The 17,505-nt window shown below is 41.0% G+C and overlaps 1 protein-coding gene across 4 annotated transcripts in view; it reads left to right on the top strand.

Moving 5' to 3' along the window:
- garz (Sec7 domain-containing protein garz) overlaps positions 1-17,505 on the top strand; it is a 108,398-nt gene that overhangs the window by 11,708 nt on the left and 79,185 nt on the right. For all 4 annotated transcript variants that reach the window (XM_070524414.1, XM_070524406.1, XM_070524410.1 and 1 more), the window contains exons 6-12: positions 240-620; positions 7,425-7,626; positions 9,715-9,959; positions 10,635-10,733; positions 14,523-14,717; positions 14,813-14,954; positions 15,171-15,424. In XM_070524414.1, coding sequence (XP_070380515.1) covers positions 240-620; positions 7,425-7,626; positions 9,715-9,959; positions 10,635-10,733; positions 14,523-14,717; positions 14,813-14,954; positions 15,171-15,424 — 1,518 coding nt within the window. The remainder of the gene's footprint in view (positions 1-239; positions 621-7,424; positions 7,627-9,714; positions 9,960-10,634; positions 10,734-14,522; positions 14,718-14,812; positions 14,955-15,170; positions 15,425-17,505) is intronic.

The raw sequence follows: 17,505 nt of genomic DNA, 5'->3' as shown, positions 1-17,505 counted from the left end.
GTGAGTGAGTGAGTGAGTGAGTGAGTGAGTGAGTGAGTGAGTGAGTGAGTGAGTGAGTGAGTGAGTGAGTGAGTGAGTGAGTGAGTGAGTGAGTGAGTGAGTGAGTGAGTGAGTGAGTGAGTGAGTGAGTGAGTGAGTGAGTGAGTGAGTGGCTAACTTATTATGCAGTTTCTTCTATTTTGCATTAATTAGTAGTTTACTGCAGGTTTGACTTTTTCTCTTTTTTGCGCTTACTGTAGTTGAAAATGAGGGCAAGTGGCATGGATAACTCAAGAAGTACCAGGAAACGTCGATCTCCTGTGCCCAAGCATAGAAAAATTCCTAGAGAGCCTGATTCTCAAGTACAGCAACAAGCACCTTCCTTTTCTCAGCCAGTTGGAAATGTGGCATCACAGCCACATACTCCTACATCAGAGGAACAGCAGCCTGTAGGAGAAGCTACAGGATCAGGGGCAGGGAAAGCCCCGTTGCCTGGGACAATTGCTGAACCAGAAGTGCCAGCTGCTCCTGACTCGAGCCTTGAATCTGGCCCTCTGACAGGGGTCATTCACCTCTCGGATTCAGTGTCATCAATTGTAGACCTAGATGCCAATCAGGCAGACTCTTCAAATTGTGTGCAGGTAAGGCACATGTACTATTCAGGTACAGTAAGAAAAAGCAAGTCCTGTACTGTCTTATGTAAGCTAGATGCCTAAAGATATACCGATGGAGCAGTCAAATCACTGTTGTACTTAGCTTGAAGAACCACTTCCTGTGCATTGATATTTACTAGCAGCAGACCATACACCATTTATGCCATGGTTATACCCTAAATTTTGCTTATATGGGCACTGAAGCACTCTTATTGAAACATGAGAAACATGCTAGAATGTGTGTGATAGCTTTCAGTAAATATATTTCTGAAGGAATTTTTGAAAACGACCTAATGTGAATGGCAGTTTAATGAGTGCAGTGTTTCTCAGCCCAACAGTTGGGGTGAAGAGGACACTCAATCCAACAGTTCAGTGTCCCTCTCAACTGTTGGGCGGCACCAATAGCAGCACCCTGCTTACTGCATTCCTTCTTTCTTTTCCTTCTTTCTGCTGTGTTCTGGTAACCTTTCAAGATTGGTGTATGACAAAGGTGCCCAAGAGTGACAAAGGAGCGGTGACAGCATGGATGGGACTTGTTAGAAACCCCCTCTTCTCCATTTCCTAGATCTGGAAGGGTAGGCCTATATGTGTGCGCTTTTTCTGACAAGTAATTCTTGGTCATGAACTTAATGGCTAGTTTCTATTGGCCGCTGCACTGGCTGTAACATCATCTCGTTGACGTAACATTCAGTGAAAAAAATAGTGGGGGACTTGAAATCCACAAGAGCGAGCAAGCATTCAACTGTGTGTGATTATACGCGCCGTGCATGCCGACGGACGCACCACTGGTGGCAGCCTTGCGCAGAACACGCGAGAGAGGAGCCTGGCGCGCGCCGTAGTTTGTTGTGTCGTTGAGCCTGCTTCTCTGTCTTATTCACGTTTTCAGAGCAAGATAGGCAATACCATTCGCACATGTGGGGTGGCCAAAGCTTCAGGGAATGTCGAAGAAGAATTGTTGCAGGGTGGGGGGCTCAAATACCGGTGAAAACGTGCCGGCGATACGGTTCTAATCATTCCCGGCAAAGCCTCATCAGTGGGAGCAACGGTAGCAAAAATGGATCGTTGCTTCGAAGGGAAATTTCTTGTTCTCATCCTTTCCTTTGTCTCGTCGGTGTTTTTTTCCACTCGATCATAGTTAGACGCGTGAGCAACAAAGTTCGTCTGCAGTCCAGCATGAGGTTTAAAGGCATTTGGCTAAAGTTCGGAATGCTGTCTGCCACTTATATTGTTTTCCGCTTCTTTACTGTGTTGCGCTAGCTAGGCAGCACGACTGCACGAGCGCATTGTGTTGTATGTTAAAGCTACTGAAGTTCACAAGAACTGAAATTGTTGGTTTCATGTGGGGCGGTAAATCCTCGTACCTGCTGTCGTGCACTTCATGTTTTTACATCTATTTTATGCGTGGCTTTGCACATGTTTAACTGTTGCTAGTTGCTCCATGCATAACTCTTGTCGGTTCTTTTGAGCTGCGAAGTTTTCACCCTGCCTTGTTTGTAAAGGGTATAAGTCACGCTGTGTCTTATCGGAATGATGCCAAGGGAGTGCTTCTTTAACAGCTTTATTCTTTTCGTCCGAGGGCATCTTAGATGTTGTTTGCGTTTTTGGAAATATGTTTAGAAAATAGGTAGTTCAGGGCGAGAATTGCTAATAGCTGCTGCATATGGTATTTTTGTTCCATTTCTCGCTGGAAAGTTCGCGTCTCGTTTGGGAAGTCATCACACCTCGATGCTGCCTGAGCAAACTTAGCACGTCGAGTGATTTTTTTGTTTCACAACGTAGTCCTTTCTTGCATGTGAGTTTTGAACTCAACTGAATTCTTTCTTATACTTACGCTGCAGACGACTAAACCGGGCCTTGCCGCCAGCGCTCATCTACTTTGACTGGTGCTGCTCTGCCTTTAAATATATCATGTGGCACCTCTCTCTAGTAATATAAAAAAGTACTGAAAAGTTAGTCAGTCTTTAGCTTTGTACATTTCCAAGCAGCTCCCTTGGGGAATTTAAAATTGCACAAACTGCAACGGGAACGGTAGTTCATCGGCGTATGCAGCAGAATTGCATCGGCGGTACAGCACTAAATACGCTTTTATTAACCTGTGTGTTTAGTGACTTCGTTGGCTAGTGCACGCGTTTCCATCAATAAATTGGCAATTACTCTTCTTGAGGCGACTTCGACTGCACTTATTCGGCGATGTCACATGTATTCATCGGCAGAAAAATCACAACGGCATATGCAGAGATTGCACCGTGCAGATTTGTTTGATATAAGTCTGCACTAACGACGGGTGCTTATTATTCAGGTACAGATGCAGCATTGTGGCAAGGGTAGAATAAAAAAAACCATCGAGAGATCGCATCACTCAACAAAATTTATCGGCTAGTGAACATGAGCTCCACGTCATGTAAATGGGGTTTATGGCATTTGTCTGCGGGACACACCTTGCACGTGTGTGGACCATGCTGTCCCAAACATCGGTAACATCGTGTTCATACCCGCTTGCACAGAGGTCAGCATCTTCCCTACAGCTGTCACCGCAGAAGAAGCAGCCTGGCACCCGAACAAAGGAGAAATCGCAGCCGCGAACTTCAGCCATCCTTGCTGCAAAGGGTTGTCGTCTGCTACTGCTCCCGCGTGTAATGTTGGAAGTGCCGCTAGGTGGCTTTCAGTGGCACCTCTATAGGCGATGCACGAGGCGTATAGGCTCCATACTGCATGCTGTGGTATGATATTTGGTTCGAATTTTCATGGCAGCATTGTCTACGGATTGAGAACATTTTCTTACCATGTTCAAAATGTGTTTCAGGGTTTTTTTAATAAGAATGTTACCAATTGTTGCTGATCAACTAACTTGATGGTGCTAGGGGAAGTAAATCTTTACCTTAAATGTATAGGAAAAGTATAAAAAAGCTCATTCATTTACAATACTTAAAATTCAGTCAAATAAGTACAGTTATAGGTTGACAGAAACAAGGTTTATGGAAGTAAAATAGAGTAGTCAACTGGCCGAACAGCTCTTGACCAGTTTTATAGGCAGTATTCATTTATAAATTATGCACCGGTTTTTGATCAGCAGTCGTGTGGTCATCATTTTCGACATTGCTATAAAGGAAGGACAGGGTGCAAGAAATTCAATTGTCAAACCATTTGCTATATTTTTGTGAAGTTTAGAGAGTTCGTTTGTACACAAGACATAGGCCTCCATACCAAATTTATTTCCTTTTAAATTTTCAGAGAAATGGCTTGTAGAAAATGAAGGACTATGTTTAGGAAATACCATTTTAAAACTGAAAGCTTGTCACCTTTATACCTTAGATCTTAAAAGAACCTATTGCCATTGTGTGGTTACTTTTATATTTCACTTTTTCGTTATTAAGAAAAGTGATTGTTCAAATGACAGCGCCACTTTCTTGCTTGTGCCTTTTCCTTCAAAAGTTTCAGTCTATCAGAATAAAAGAAGCTAAAAAGAAAAAAAAAAGGGTCTTTATTATTTTATTTTAAATTTCACCACAGAAAGTGCTTCCTTGTCCTTTATATATGTAGTGTGTAAATGATAGTTCTTATAAGGTTGAACTTTGATGGATAGGTGGGAAATGAGAACTGCAAATTCAAAGTTCCAGAAATGTGCCACTTAATTTTTACTGAATGCATGTTTCTAGAAACCTGTCGTGAGAATACCTTCGGCCTTATTGAATCCAGTACTGTCTTTTATGGCAGCAGCTGTAAGCTTCGTGAAATTGGTGGGTTAGATTTGGCTGGCAATACCATGCCACGTGGAGTTTTCTGTAAACTCAATTGAAGCATACATGAGTGCGGTGGTCTCGTGGCATCACTGCTGGTGATGTTATTGAAAACAGACTAAGAACTGGTTTCTGAAAACTGAAAATCAACTTCTCTAAATTTCGCTGGTGGTTTATGGCAATAGGAAGTGTGCCTAAATGTATGAAGGTGTAACTGGGTTGTTTTACCACTGTTACGTGAATTAAAAAGTAACCATACATTGTGCTTTTGTGTGTCTCAGTAGCTTTCTGGTGTTGCTGTTTCACATACATGTTAAGCTGCTCGTGAGGCACTGTACTCTTAATTAAAAAGGTTGGAGCTGTCTCATTAATTAATGGATTGTTATGAGGAGCCCTTGAGCTTGCAGATCTCACACTATAAGCATTGAAGGAGACACAGTACAGCATTTGGCTATGACGGGCTTGAATAGGAACTACAAAAAACTCCATCTTGCATATGGCCACTCATCGTGTCTCGTGAACCAGTTTTACTTTCTTGTAATGGCTTTTGTTTCTTTCTGATCACTTCTTTTACTGATTCCACAATTTGTACATTGACTGAGATGACACCGATTGACATGAAATTGACATAGACTGATTGCTAGGTGTTGTCAAGAAAACCAGCACATGCTTCTTCTTACAATGAGAATCTGGGGAAAGTATTTCAGAGGGTTCTCATCATTACGCCCCATTGACAAAATGTGCTAGGAGTGTTTTTGAATATTGGTGGAGGATAATTGCTGCATTCATCCTTATAGTGCAGATTCAGGTGAAGCTTTATCTAACAAACCTCAGTTTTACCAAATCTGGGATTTTACAAACTTTTCTCATTTACTGAACTTAGTTCTATTGGAAACCATGTATTTTTCTCCAAGATTTAGGCAAAGTATATTTGTGTTGCAGTTTCCATTTAATAAAGTTCACATAAATCGCATGCGTGTTCTAGTCGGAGCTAACAGAAGAATAATAATAAAAAAAAATAAAATCAACTGATGATTGCGATACTCCCTACTGCGAAATTTGAACGCAGCTCTATACATGTTTTCATTTTGCGATATATTGGCTGGTGCGGACAATCTGTTTTTTTTGTGGCACTTTGCAAACAGAGCGAAGTGTGGCACGACTGCCTCGTTAATCAGGAGATTGTGAGAGACAGCGCAGGATGCTTGGGTGTGATTCACAGCAGCCGCCACAGACAGACCTCCACTCGTGCAGTGCTTTGTTTCCACATGAGGTATCGGTGATGTCAGTGGTTAACAGATGACGCACACTACACTGGCACCATCTTGTAGTTATCGTCGCTGCGGTGCCAATCTTGTGTGGCACTTTGCTTTTCTTGTCACACTTTCATCATACCCTCTTCCTCCGCTTTCTGCCTCATGGTTCCATTGCACCCTCCTCCTCCTTTTCTTTTCTCCTCGTGCTTTCTTCGCTATCGTCTTTCATCCCCTGCTGTGCTTCATGTTTGCTCTTTCATACTTCGCTGTTCTCATTTGCAACATTATGAGGGGCGCCAACGCTCGCCGCAGGAACAGCTGCCAAAGAGCTGCGCTCAAAAATTTGCCCAGCAGAGCATTTATTATTTGTATGCATCCTTTTGTGTGTAAACATTGCCGGTAAGTGGCAAAAAAAAAAACACTGCTGGTTGAGCAGATAACAGAACACACCACTGCACCATCTGTCATGCCAGTACAGAAACTGTATTGGGAATATGCTCCCAGATGTGTCAGCAGCCAATCATAACAGAAAAGTCCCAGCAAAAAGTGAGCTTAAAAACACCTTGGCAACTATGAAAATTTTCTTGGTGTTGTCGTGTCATGCTGTAGTCCTCATTATTATTGTGAATGATGTTATGGTGATAGCAGCCTTGCAAATCACTGTTGTAAACAAACAGGATGGCCTAGCATTGGCAGGCTGTGATGGTGATGATGACAATGATGATAACGATACATATATATGTATGGCACCATGCGGCAGCAGGATTGCTAGCACTAGGTGCTGTCTGCACGGAAGCTTTACTCTTGTACTATCTCTCCCACACAAGCCAATGCTTTTGATCCCATGGTTACTGCTTGATCATGCTGCAAAATATTGCCCATAAATGCTTTGTGTGAAGCTGCTATTTACCAGGACAGTTCTAGGAACCTGTGAAGTAATGTATGCTACTGAGAAAGAAGTCCTGATTTAACAGTATTTATGATTTAATCAAGTTTTTCATTGCAAGTGGATCTTTATCATGTTGAGGTTTGACTGTACTTAAAATTGTTAATGATGCCTGTGTCTCTAAATACTGTTTATTGCTTCTGCTGATTAGTCATGTCAAGTTTGTTTTGTTGTTTTTATGAAGCCTTTACATACCAGAGCTTTTGTGTACGTAAAGGTAGCTCGAATGATGCTAAGCAGGTTGTCAAGGTGCATCATAGTTGCAAGTGAAGCTTCTATAGCTTCCTCATATATGAGCCTTCCCACATGTAAGGTTATAGACAAACAAAACACAAATGACACAACCCATAAAAAAACACTAGAGATGGAAGAATTCTATTGAAGTATGTCACCTAAAGGTGGTGTTGATTTTTTTCCTTCAGAAGCAGCATTCCGTTTATAGAGATTTGAAAGAAACCTCACTGCTATGTAACCTACCTCAAGCACAACATTACAGCTTTTCTGATGCCTGTTTTTATTGGTGGTCAAGTGTTATAATGAGCTGCAGAACCTTTTAAGCTTATCTTGTAATGTTCTCAATCTATTTTTCTACTTTCCAACAAATACTGAGCAATGACCTTCAATGCGGCTGTCGTGCCTTGGGACAACATTGCTGTCTATAGTGACTCTTTTCAAGAAAAAGGGAAGACAGTGCTGCATAATTTTATTAACAGAATTCAAGTTGTGTTCTGCGAAATCTAGACAAGGAGCAAAACTAGCTAACAACACTTAATCAGGATTGGCATATGACGGGAGTTTCTTGTTGCTTGTTACACTTCTGTGCAGCTTTGTGATGCTACAGTCTTGTGCGCAGGAGGGTTTGGAAGGTGCCCTGTCTATGAGTCAAGAACTGACTGGGAGTGAGTACAGCCTTGTTGTACAGGAGCCATCAAGTTTGGAAACCAGCATTGAGAAGGAAACCACAGGAACAGTTGTCACGATGGGTGGCACTGGAGACAATGACTATGTGAATCCACATGGTGTGCGGTTCACAGCACTGCATGGTAGTCGTGAAGGTAAATATAATAACTAATGGAAAATTGTTTTAGGCTTCTGATTGATTAATGAATTTTTGGTTTATTCACTTTAATCTCCCCAAGTAAAACAAGGGCTATAAGGACTAGTATAATGTGGTAGGTTCTGGATAATTTTGAACACCTGGAATTTCTTAAAGGTACATTAAAGGGAAACACTAAATCAATTTAAATTAAAAAATTATTCCTTTAAGACTCTAGTTTTATTAAATTTGTGGAATGAGTTTGATTATTATAAGAGAAAATGAAGGTTAAATTTCTATTTGTTAAATTTTATGCTGAAACCACAGTGCCGGTACATCAGTGTGATGTCACAAATTTCAAAGTATCTTGTTGTACTTTGGCCCTTGTGGTACAGTGAAAGTTTTCAAAACTTGCAATATAGTCCATCTTTACCGATTAAAAGGTAAACTAGGCCCAATTAGGTGCCATCGAAATCCATGACATCACAGTGAGCTGGTACAGAAACTTCAAGGCAGTGTTGCCATCTTTCTTTCATTTTTATGTCTTTTCTGGCTTACCAAGCCTACTGTCATGATAAGGATGGCTTTCTTCACATTGTGAAAGTGTAATTGACTAATAGTACACCTCAACCTATTTTTCTTTTTATTATCCCTTTAACCTTTCAAGTGCCATTTAGTAAAAGTATGAAGAAATGCTCGGACAAAGAAGAAATGCAGTTCTGAATAATACAGTTCTTAAAATTCCAAATACTATACATGTAGCATCCACATTCACAACTTGTGCGTGGAATCAGCAAAAAACAAGAATAATGTATATTCACTAGATATAATTTGAAAATTTTGACTCAGTTTGTTCAGTCCTACTGATGGCATTGTTATTACATATGGTACAAAGAGATTGTAAATGTGACATGTACAGTCAATGTCCCCATTTTTCAAACTCCCTAGGAAGCACGAGAACGTTAAAAAAATCGGGCTGTCTGAAAAAACAAATGCATGCCTTTTACTGTCTTCAAGGGCTCAAATTGTCAGATCCACGTCCAAAATAGCTTTGAAGGCCTGCCACTACACTTATTAGGCATCTTGGTGCTTGTACTATGACAGGAGACAGTGGGTGTGGGCATGTAGAATTAAGGAGTGCATATATACTATGTCCCATGAGTGTGGCGCCTGTCCACTCTTGGTAGGTGAGCTTCAGCTGACTGCAACTGCTCCTTTGGCCTCACTGCTCACATGATCTCAGCCTTAGTAATCTTGATCTAGGCTTTATATTAAAAATGAGGTCTACTCAGTGTCACTTTAATCCAGTCATGATGTAAGGCATAGATCACAGCTGCACGGCAACATGCACGAAATGTTCTGGCATGTGTTGAGAGAGAGAAATTACACTCTAAATGTGTGTGCAGCAAAGAAGGGGCCCGTGTAAAGCTGATGTGGCTTAGCAAGAAAGTTTAATCAGTTTTTTTCACGAATATGTGTTTTAATACCTGATGTGTATAACTATGAACAGAAAAGAGAGATCATATTGGAGGTATCATTTATGCTGTCCCTGCAGTTGTTTCCTGTAATTGGTAAGATGTTATGATCTGTTACTATTCACGAGGCTTGCAGTATGGATAGATTTCATGAGGAATTCACTTTCCTTGAGGAATTAATTCATGAGCAAATAAATTTTTGTGACAGTAAATGTTTTCGTTGTGCCCTTGACTCTAAACTGCTGATGCTGCTGATGCTAGCTGCTTGTAGTAATTGCGAGTTTTCTGAATGTTATCTCCATGGATCTTTGTTCATAAAATGCAGGGTCATTGTCTACAGACATTACTGATGTGAGTGGTTGTATTCACTTTAATACAAAGGAGAAAAATTATTACATAGTTTACTGCTGAAAAATGCACATGGTGTTTGTAAAGCATATTTTGGGCAGTATGCAAAAATATACATTTAAAATATGGTAAGCAATCAAACTTTCTGTGTTGATATTTCTATTTTTTATTTATATTCATCCAAGCACTGATTAGTAGCATGTGCAGTCATAATCTTTGCTCTCTCTGCATTTTATCATTGGCATGTGCAAAAGTAGCTGAGATGCTGGTTCCTTTTGGTGTAGGAGCAGGTCCCGTAGTGCCCTATGGGCTGCCATGTGTGTGGGAGCTGCTGCGTTTCCTTGCCAGCCTGCTGTATGTGCCTGAGGCAGTGGGCCACAGCCAGCAGCAACAGCAGAGCCTTGAGATGATGATCCACTCAGGCCTCAACCTGCTTGCTGTAGCTCTGGAAAGTGGTGCCGACCACATCAGCTCCTTTCCCTCCTTGCTCAGCCTGGTCAAGGATGATGTCTGTCGAAATCTACTCATGGTAAGTATATACTCCTTTCTTCATTAGAGTCTGTGCTTGATCTCATGGCTGTGCCCTTGGATGACTAACATACTCTTAAACTTGAAAGGTTATTTTCTTTTTTTTTTAGTTTAAAATCCCTCTTGGAGATGCTTAAATATTCTTAACATCCCACTTGTACTTTAGAAATTTTACTAAGTGATTGCAATAGTATTTTGCTTCCTGAAAGACTGGGTGTGTCTTTTTGTATTCTTTTTGAAGAGACATTTTCAAGCACCCTGATGTTGGCTCATCATCACATAGGTCATTTTAGAGTCGAACCTCAGTATAAAAAAGTTGTGTTGAACACGAAAATACCTTTGGTATATCTGATGTTTGTTATAAGCAAGTATTCACTACATGTTCACATCAACGAGAAACATTATAGATATACTTAGTTATATCCGATAATCATTATATTCATGCTCATTATATTGAGGTTTGATGGTATAGCGACATCAAAACGTCATTTACAATAGTGATATGCTAGGATCATTAAGTTTGATGCCTAAAACTTTTTTTTAAAGCTCAAGCTGTGCAATCGTTGCGAGCTGTGTAGTACATGTGGCACAAATGTGTGCTACAATATCTTTGCAGAACACTAATAAAAGAAATGTGTGAAATTTTAATGGTTTGACTTATCTTTGTCTGTTGCAGCTCTTAAATTCATCTCGTCTTTCCATTTTTGTGTCCTCTTTACGTGTAAGCTTCTTGCTTTTTGAAGCACTTCGTACTCACCTCAAGTTCCAACTGGAGGTAAGTGAATGTATGCAGTCTGCTTTAGACATTCTTTACTGTTTAAGGGCCTATGGAACGCCTCTTTGTCGAAGTTAGGCTTTGCTATATAAATAGTAGTGCACTCACTGATGAAATACAGTTAAACCTCGATATAATAAACTTCAGTGTAAAAAAATATTGATATAACGAAGTACTTAACTTTTTACAACCTCTTGTATATAGAACACCATGTATTTAGAACCACAATATAATGAAGTGTGTTTGTATGGGATTTCAGTATAACGAAATTTCACTGCTGCCGCAAAGGAATGCCGATACAATAAATGGAAACTTCCGCGGACGAAAATGATCAAATGATTGAATCACAAGCGACTACTTGCAAACGTACCTCTCTAATCGCGCGCCACGTGACAAGAGCAACCGCCGAAGGGGAGCCGCATCATGTTCTGTATAAAGTACAAGTGCGATAAGATGCTATCACGCCTCGTGCACTGTGTGCTTTAGGTGCTAGTGAAAGTGTGTGAGGGTGAGACAGGATGGTGGCTTCACAAGTGCCGCCTTGCCATGCGAGCAAAGAGAAATAGGGGGAGGGGAGCGAGGTCGTGGTAACGTGATCAAGTGTGCGCGAGGGGGTGGAGGGGAAAAGTTGGGGTAAGGTGGCGCACATTTCAACAATGGCTGTGCATGGCTGTAAGAACAGCTGAGCGCATACGTAGCCGCGCACCCTGCTTTAGCGGTAATCTGCCGCGTGTGCAAAGAGTGGGCGTGCCAAGACGGTGTGGCACCATGTAAGCTGTCTTACCTCGAGTTTAGTATTGGAGGTTGCGTAATCTCGAGTTTCGGTGACCCGTTGGAGTGAAAGGCAGACGAAGCATTCGCTTGCCGCTGCCGGCGCTTTTTCTGATAGTGTCGTCCCAGTGCGGGCGACACTATCAGCCGCGGGGGTGGAGTGCATGCAAAAGCGTGGCTGGCTTCGCTTAAATTGTAGCGCCGAGAAGATATCGCCAACGTACGTGGCATGAAACCGTACCATTCATTGCCGACTCCCAAATTTATCTAAATGAATCGTGTTGTCATTCAAGTTTGCTTTTTTGCGATTGCCCGATAATTCGGAAAATTTTGCAGCCCTTTTTCGTGTAAGAAAAATCGATCGGTGGTTGTACTTATTTGCATAAAAGGTTGAATTTCAATACAACGAAATTTCAATATAATGGAACAAATTGCCAATTTTACCGACTTCGTTATATCGAGGTTTAACTGTTTTGTTATGAATGATTTTGTTTGTTACGAAGCACTAAATATGAGTGGAGGTATTATGGATTTCTTACATAATGCACACCTCTCACAAGTTGTAAACCAATAGCTGACTTTTAAAAATTTGTTCTGTATGGGTAATATTGATTCCAGTACTGTAGTACAAAGGCTGCATTTATTGCTGTGCTTTGTTTGAATGTTGCTGGTTGCTGATCAATTGCAACCCACTCCTTTGTATATTGCGTCGTTACTGAAGAGGATACGTACATAATCATACCTTGCTAGTGAAGCAGCGCACTGACACGGACACAGTGAAGACAAACAGGAAAAGACAACACTAATACATACATACATACATACATAATACATACGTACATAAATAAGGTTAAATTAGATGTGCAGGCAAGTAATCCATCAAGGCCACACCACATTGCTTCACTGCATATACTATATTTGATTTTATTTCTTCCCTCATTCTAATTCTGATCTCAGTCAGAATTAAAATTTTTCTCACATGCAGTGTGCGCTCTGAGTTTGCTAGACTGCACCAGGCATGCTTGCTTACCTGCGATATTATGATGGAACAATAGCTTTTAGTATATGTAATGTGATGTTGCATATAGCACTTCAAAATGTGATAAAAGTGTGGTGCGTGCAGAGAGTTAACGTGCAGCTTCTGAGGTTCATGCATAGTGTAGGATTGTGATACACAGCTGGTGTTTTTGTGGTGATGTGCTTAAGGTGTTTGTGTAGTGTGCTCAAGAAATTGTTCAAGGCCTCATTAAGAAAGCCTGACAGGTTGTCATGTGTACATGCATTCACTCACTCAGAAATTTTTGGCATACAAAAGCCATGAAAAAAGTGAATCTAACTGAGAACTATCTTGGAATTGGGAAGCGTACTGCTTATATTGCACGCACATGTGTGCTAAGACATCAGATAACTGAAAATATTTCATGACTTCCATGTCCCCAAAACTTCCATGAGCAGTAATGTGCTCACACTCATGTATATACTAGAAGCAGAGATGTGTTTGTTGTACTGCCATTTACAGCATGACTGCCCAAAAAACTACTGTTTTATTGCTTTGTCATGCCGGCATTGTTTGCTTCCGGTCGTTTTCTTTCTTCAGTGCCTGCTCGTTCAATCACCAGCCTGCCATTAAAAATAATTGTTTGCAAGACTGAGAGTTGATTGGGCCAAAGGCTTGAAGTTTTGTGTGTGTAAAGGCTTGGAGAATGTGTTCTCATTGTGAATAATTTAATGCTTAATCGAAGCTTGAAAAACGTAAATTTTCAACTTGTGTATATAGGCACACATGTACCTTAATTCTTAAAGTATGAATTAAAAATGAACACGTGTAGTTGCTGCTGCCTGTTTTATTTTGTTCATATCGTATCACTGGGTATCGCTGCCACAAGCACGAAAGGGACGCTAAAGAGAAACACTAAATCAGTTTTGGAATACAAAAGTATTCTTTCAGAACTCTATATTCATAGATTTTGCAGTAATAGCATGATTATTAGAAGAGAAAATGACGGTCAATGTTTTATTTTTGAATTTCGCACTAAAAACGCCAGGGCTGCTACATCAGTGACATCATAGATTCTTTACTTCTTTACTTCAGTCTTGTTTGTTTTTAGAATACGATGTAGTCACTTTTACTGATAACAATTTAACTAGGCCTGAGCATATGCAGTCAAAATCCATAATATCATGGCAGGCTACTGCCGGAATTCGAAGGCGGCAGTGCAGCCCATATGTCACCCGTATTTTGTTCTTGTGTCTTTTCTGGCTTACCATGCATATTCCTGTGGTAGGAAGTGCCTTTCGTGGCATTGTAGAATGTTACCTTACTAACACAGCTCAAATAATTTTTTTGTTTGGTGCCCCTTTAAGCTTGAGGTATCGTGCAGTTCATCATTACTCTGTGTATGTGACAAAAAAGTATAGAGAATATAGATTGAGATTTTTGTTTTTAATGCCTACTTGCAGTAAACCTTTATTATAACGAAATTGTTTTATTCAAATTATTTCATCATTCGAAGCATTACTCGATGCATACTGTTAAGCTGCTTCGCTGTGAACTAGTAAGGGGCGTGTGCGCACTCACAGAGGCACTCATGCGCCGAGCGAAGCTTTTCACGCCGAACGAGCGAGTGACCTTCTCTGTCGCCAGCTAAACCATAGCATTGCCTGCGCCCATTCCATTTTCAGTGGTGAGTGGTGATGCCATGGCACTTCGACAAATATCACCCCCCCCTCCCTCTTCTCCTTAAGGTGTCCAGTTGTCCACGCTTGCAGATATAGACCCTGCACCAGGTTGGCTTTGCTGCAGAATTTGGCCAATGTCTAATGGCTTACCTTTCAGCAGAAATTTTGTGCAAATGGCTAATTGCCTACCAGAGGTTGCTAGGTAGAAGTGGGTGCTATGTGTTTGTAAAGTCTACATGGCTGTCTCTTGCTGCCCTAGACAGCTGGTGGCACAGCTAAAGGATGTTGTAGTAATACTTGTCTTAGGGGTGTATGTTTGCGTGTGTTCTTCCTTTTCAGATGTATCTCACCAAGCTTATGGAACTGATTGTGAGTGAGTCAACTACTGTGACAAGGGATCAAAAGGAGCTGACTGTAGAAGCTGTGTTGCAATTTTGGAGGATACCAGGCCTTATCACTGAGCTGTACCTTAACTATGACTGTGACCTTTTTTGCTCCAATTTGTTTGAAGATCTCACGAAAGTACTGTCAAAGGTCAGTGCATGACTTGATGCAACCAAGTGTCTTTTTATCAGTACGCTAGTTTGACGTGTGGTGTTGTTGCTTATTTTTTCCACATACTTTTTCAGAATGCTTTTCCTGTGGCAGGTCTGCAGCCTATCCACCTCCTCTCACTAGATGCTTTGCTTGCTGTGATTGACAGCATAGAAACACGGTGTCATTTTCGCATGTTGAGTGAAAGCCAGGCCGCTCGTGGTGGAGCGATATCAGGTGAATACAACTTCTCACTGTCATTCATTTTATGATGTGCATCTTCATTGGGCTACATGCCTCTATTGATTGCAAAATTTCACATGAGCTCCAGAGTATTCCAAAATGTGAATTTTGTTGCACCAAAAACTGCTCCAAGTCATAACTTTGAAGTAGTATCACTATATTATTGCTCAGTGTTACATTGCGTGAAAATGCATTTTGGACCTCCAACAGGGTCGCTGCTTGATGGTGATGGTGAGGGCTACCACTGTGAGCAAACCGTGCCATTGGACCAGTGTCACGTCTCTCCCTTTGGGTACCAACTGGGCCAGCAGTTGGTTCATGGTCAGGATGGGGCTCCTCAGAGTCTCACTTCTGGAATGAAGCCTCACTTTAGAAGCTCTGTCTTCATGCGACCAAATCGCAAGTCCATTTCTGAAAACATCCCATCTCACGAAGAGCTGATGGCCATCAAGCACAAGAAAAAGGTGTGCTTGCCTAACTGGCCTATTGATGTGATCATATTTATAAATTATACCTACTGAATGCATGCTACATAATTCAAGAGTGTTGCAAACATTTGAGAGATGTTGTTTGAAAGAAAGTTCAGCCTTTTGCAGTGCTTTAGCATTGTGGGTTTTTCTCTGACAGAAAACTACTTGAAGTTGGGTGTGATTCAAAACTATGAATAGCAGTTCCACATTGTCTTAAACCTGCCCTCCCACCTGTTAGTTGTGGCAGTAAGTCTTAAATACAGATGTAAAGAAAATGGTTGTGCACCTTGCACCTTCACTGTGAAACCAGGAAAAAACTTGGAGAAGGGCATTCATAGAAATATGCCAGATTCAAGAAGTGGCAGGCCAGCATGTATCACTTCACTATTGCTTCATTGATAAAGCCAGCATGTATCAATTCATTATTGCCACTTCCAGAAACACAATGTTGTTTGTGCCATGCAAAACTAACAATCCTGTGACAACATACTTAGCAGCAACTGCTAGCATAGAAGAATTTGATTTCATTTTCTTATACTAATATGCTATAATCAGCCCATACATTTATCCAGAGGGTATTAAAAACTTTGAATGGTGTATCTGAAACCACATAATTGCACCATATATTGGATGGCTGCATTATTGTGCAAATGATTTTTTTCACAGCTCTTATGTAGGGAAACGCTCGCAGAGTGTACATGTGGTCATTACAGTTTAGAAAGTTTTGCGATTATACCTGCCCAACATGATTGCTTGAAGACAACCATTTAGTGATACATGTGCTATGAGGCCTACAGTATGCTTATCACATGAACATTGAGAACCTAACTCAGTTCAGACATTAACTAAATATCCAGGAATTCTATCTTTGTGTCTTCACGGACGTTTTCAACAAGTGTCTAGAGGAGGCTTCATAAGTTCCCTGTAAAGTCCCCTCTAAAGTTCTTAGTGCACTCAAGCTAAAGAAGCAATAATGTTGTATCATACATGAGAAAGCTTTAGAGTTTAAATGTGCTATTTTCACACACTAGAAATAGATCAACTTGTATATGTTTCAAAATGCAGTTTGCTGCTTTGCTAACTTGAAAGTGCCGTTAGAAACATTGTCACAGAGAACGAAAATAGATGCATGCGGCAGGTTGAAGAAAGTTATGCATTTCTTGAGGAGCACCATATCTTGTAATGTGGCCTGTGTTGCTACAGCATATCCACTCAGTATGAAGTAAAAATCTCAAAAGATGAAGTGTGACATTGGTAGAGGCAGTCGGTGATCTGAAGTCTAATCTCATTTAAACAAAGAGCAGTAAAATGCTAGTGTCTTATAACTTGTGGCCCAATACGAAATCTGTTAATGCATGCATCCATGGAATGCTTCCTGTTGTGTTCCCACAAAGAGGAAATGATGGAAGACAGATTCACAAAATTAAAATAGCGTGGTCATCAAGAACAAATCAATTTAGGTCAAACCTACCTTGGCTTCTGGTAATATTTCCTTTGCATTTTGGTGCCATTTTAACCTCACCTGAGAAATACGAGGACAGGTGATACTGGTCAAAGGCAAAAAGGAAAGGAGGAGGGGGGGGGGGAGGTACAGTGATGGTGGGATTCTTGCATGCAGGAATAATACCAACGAGGAAGTTACTTCTGGCTTTGGGGTCAATGTGAAAAAGCTTATCTATAAGCGCTTTTATGATGTTTTGGGGAGTCACACTTCACATGGTGCTGCTCAACCTTTCAAACTTTCTTCAACCTGCCGTGGTTGCTGAGTGGCTGTGGTGTTGGGCTGCTGAGCACGAGGTCGCGGGATCGAATGCCAGCCATGGCGGCCGCATTTCGATAGGGGCGAAATGTGAAAACACCCGTGTGCTTATTAGATTTAGGTGCACGCTAAAGAACCCCTGGTGGTCGAAATTTCCGGAGTCTTCCACTACGGCATGCCTCATAATCAGAAAGTGGTTTTGGCACATAAAACCCCATAATTTTTTTACACTTTCTTCAATATTGTTTTGCCCAGACCAATGTTTGTTCCTTCAATTATCCTAAACTTTTGCACTGTGAAACAGAAGTGGTACTAA

The sequence above is a fragment of the Dermacentor albipictus genome, chromosome 1, assembly GCF_038994185.2.
Source record: "Dermacentor albipictus isolate Rhodes 1998 colony chromosome 1, USDA_Dalb.pri_finalv2, whole genome shotgun sequence".
Lineage (NCBI taxonomy): Eukaryota > Metazoa > Arthropoda > Arachnida > Ixodida > Ixodidae > Dermacentor > Dermacentor albipictus.
This window is presented reverse-complemented; position numbering and strand designations above follow the sequence as displayed.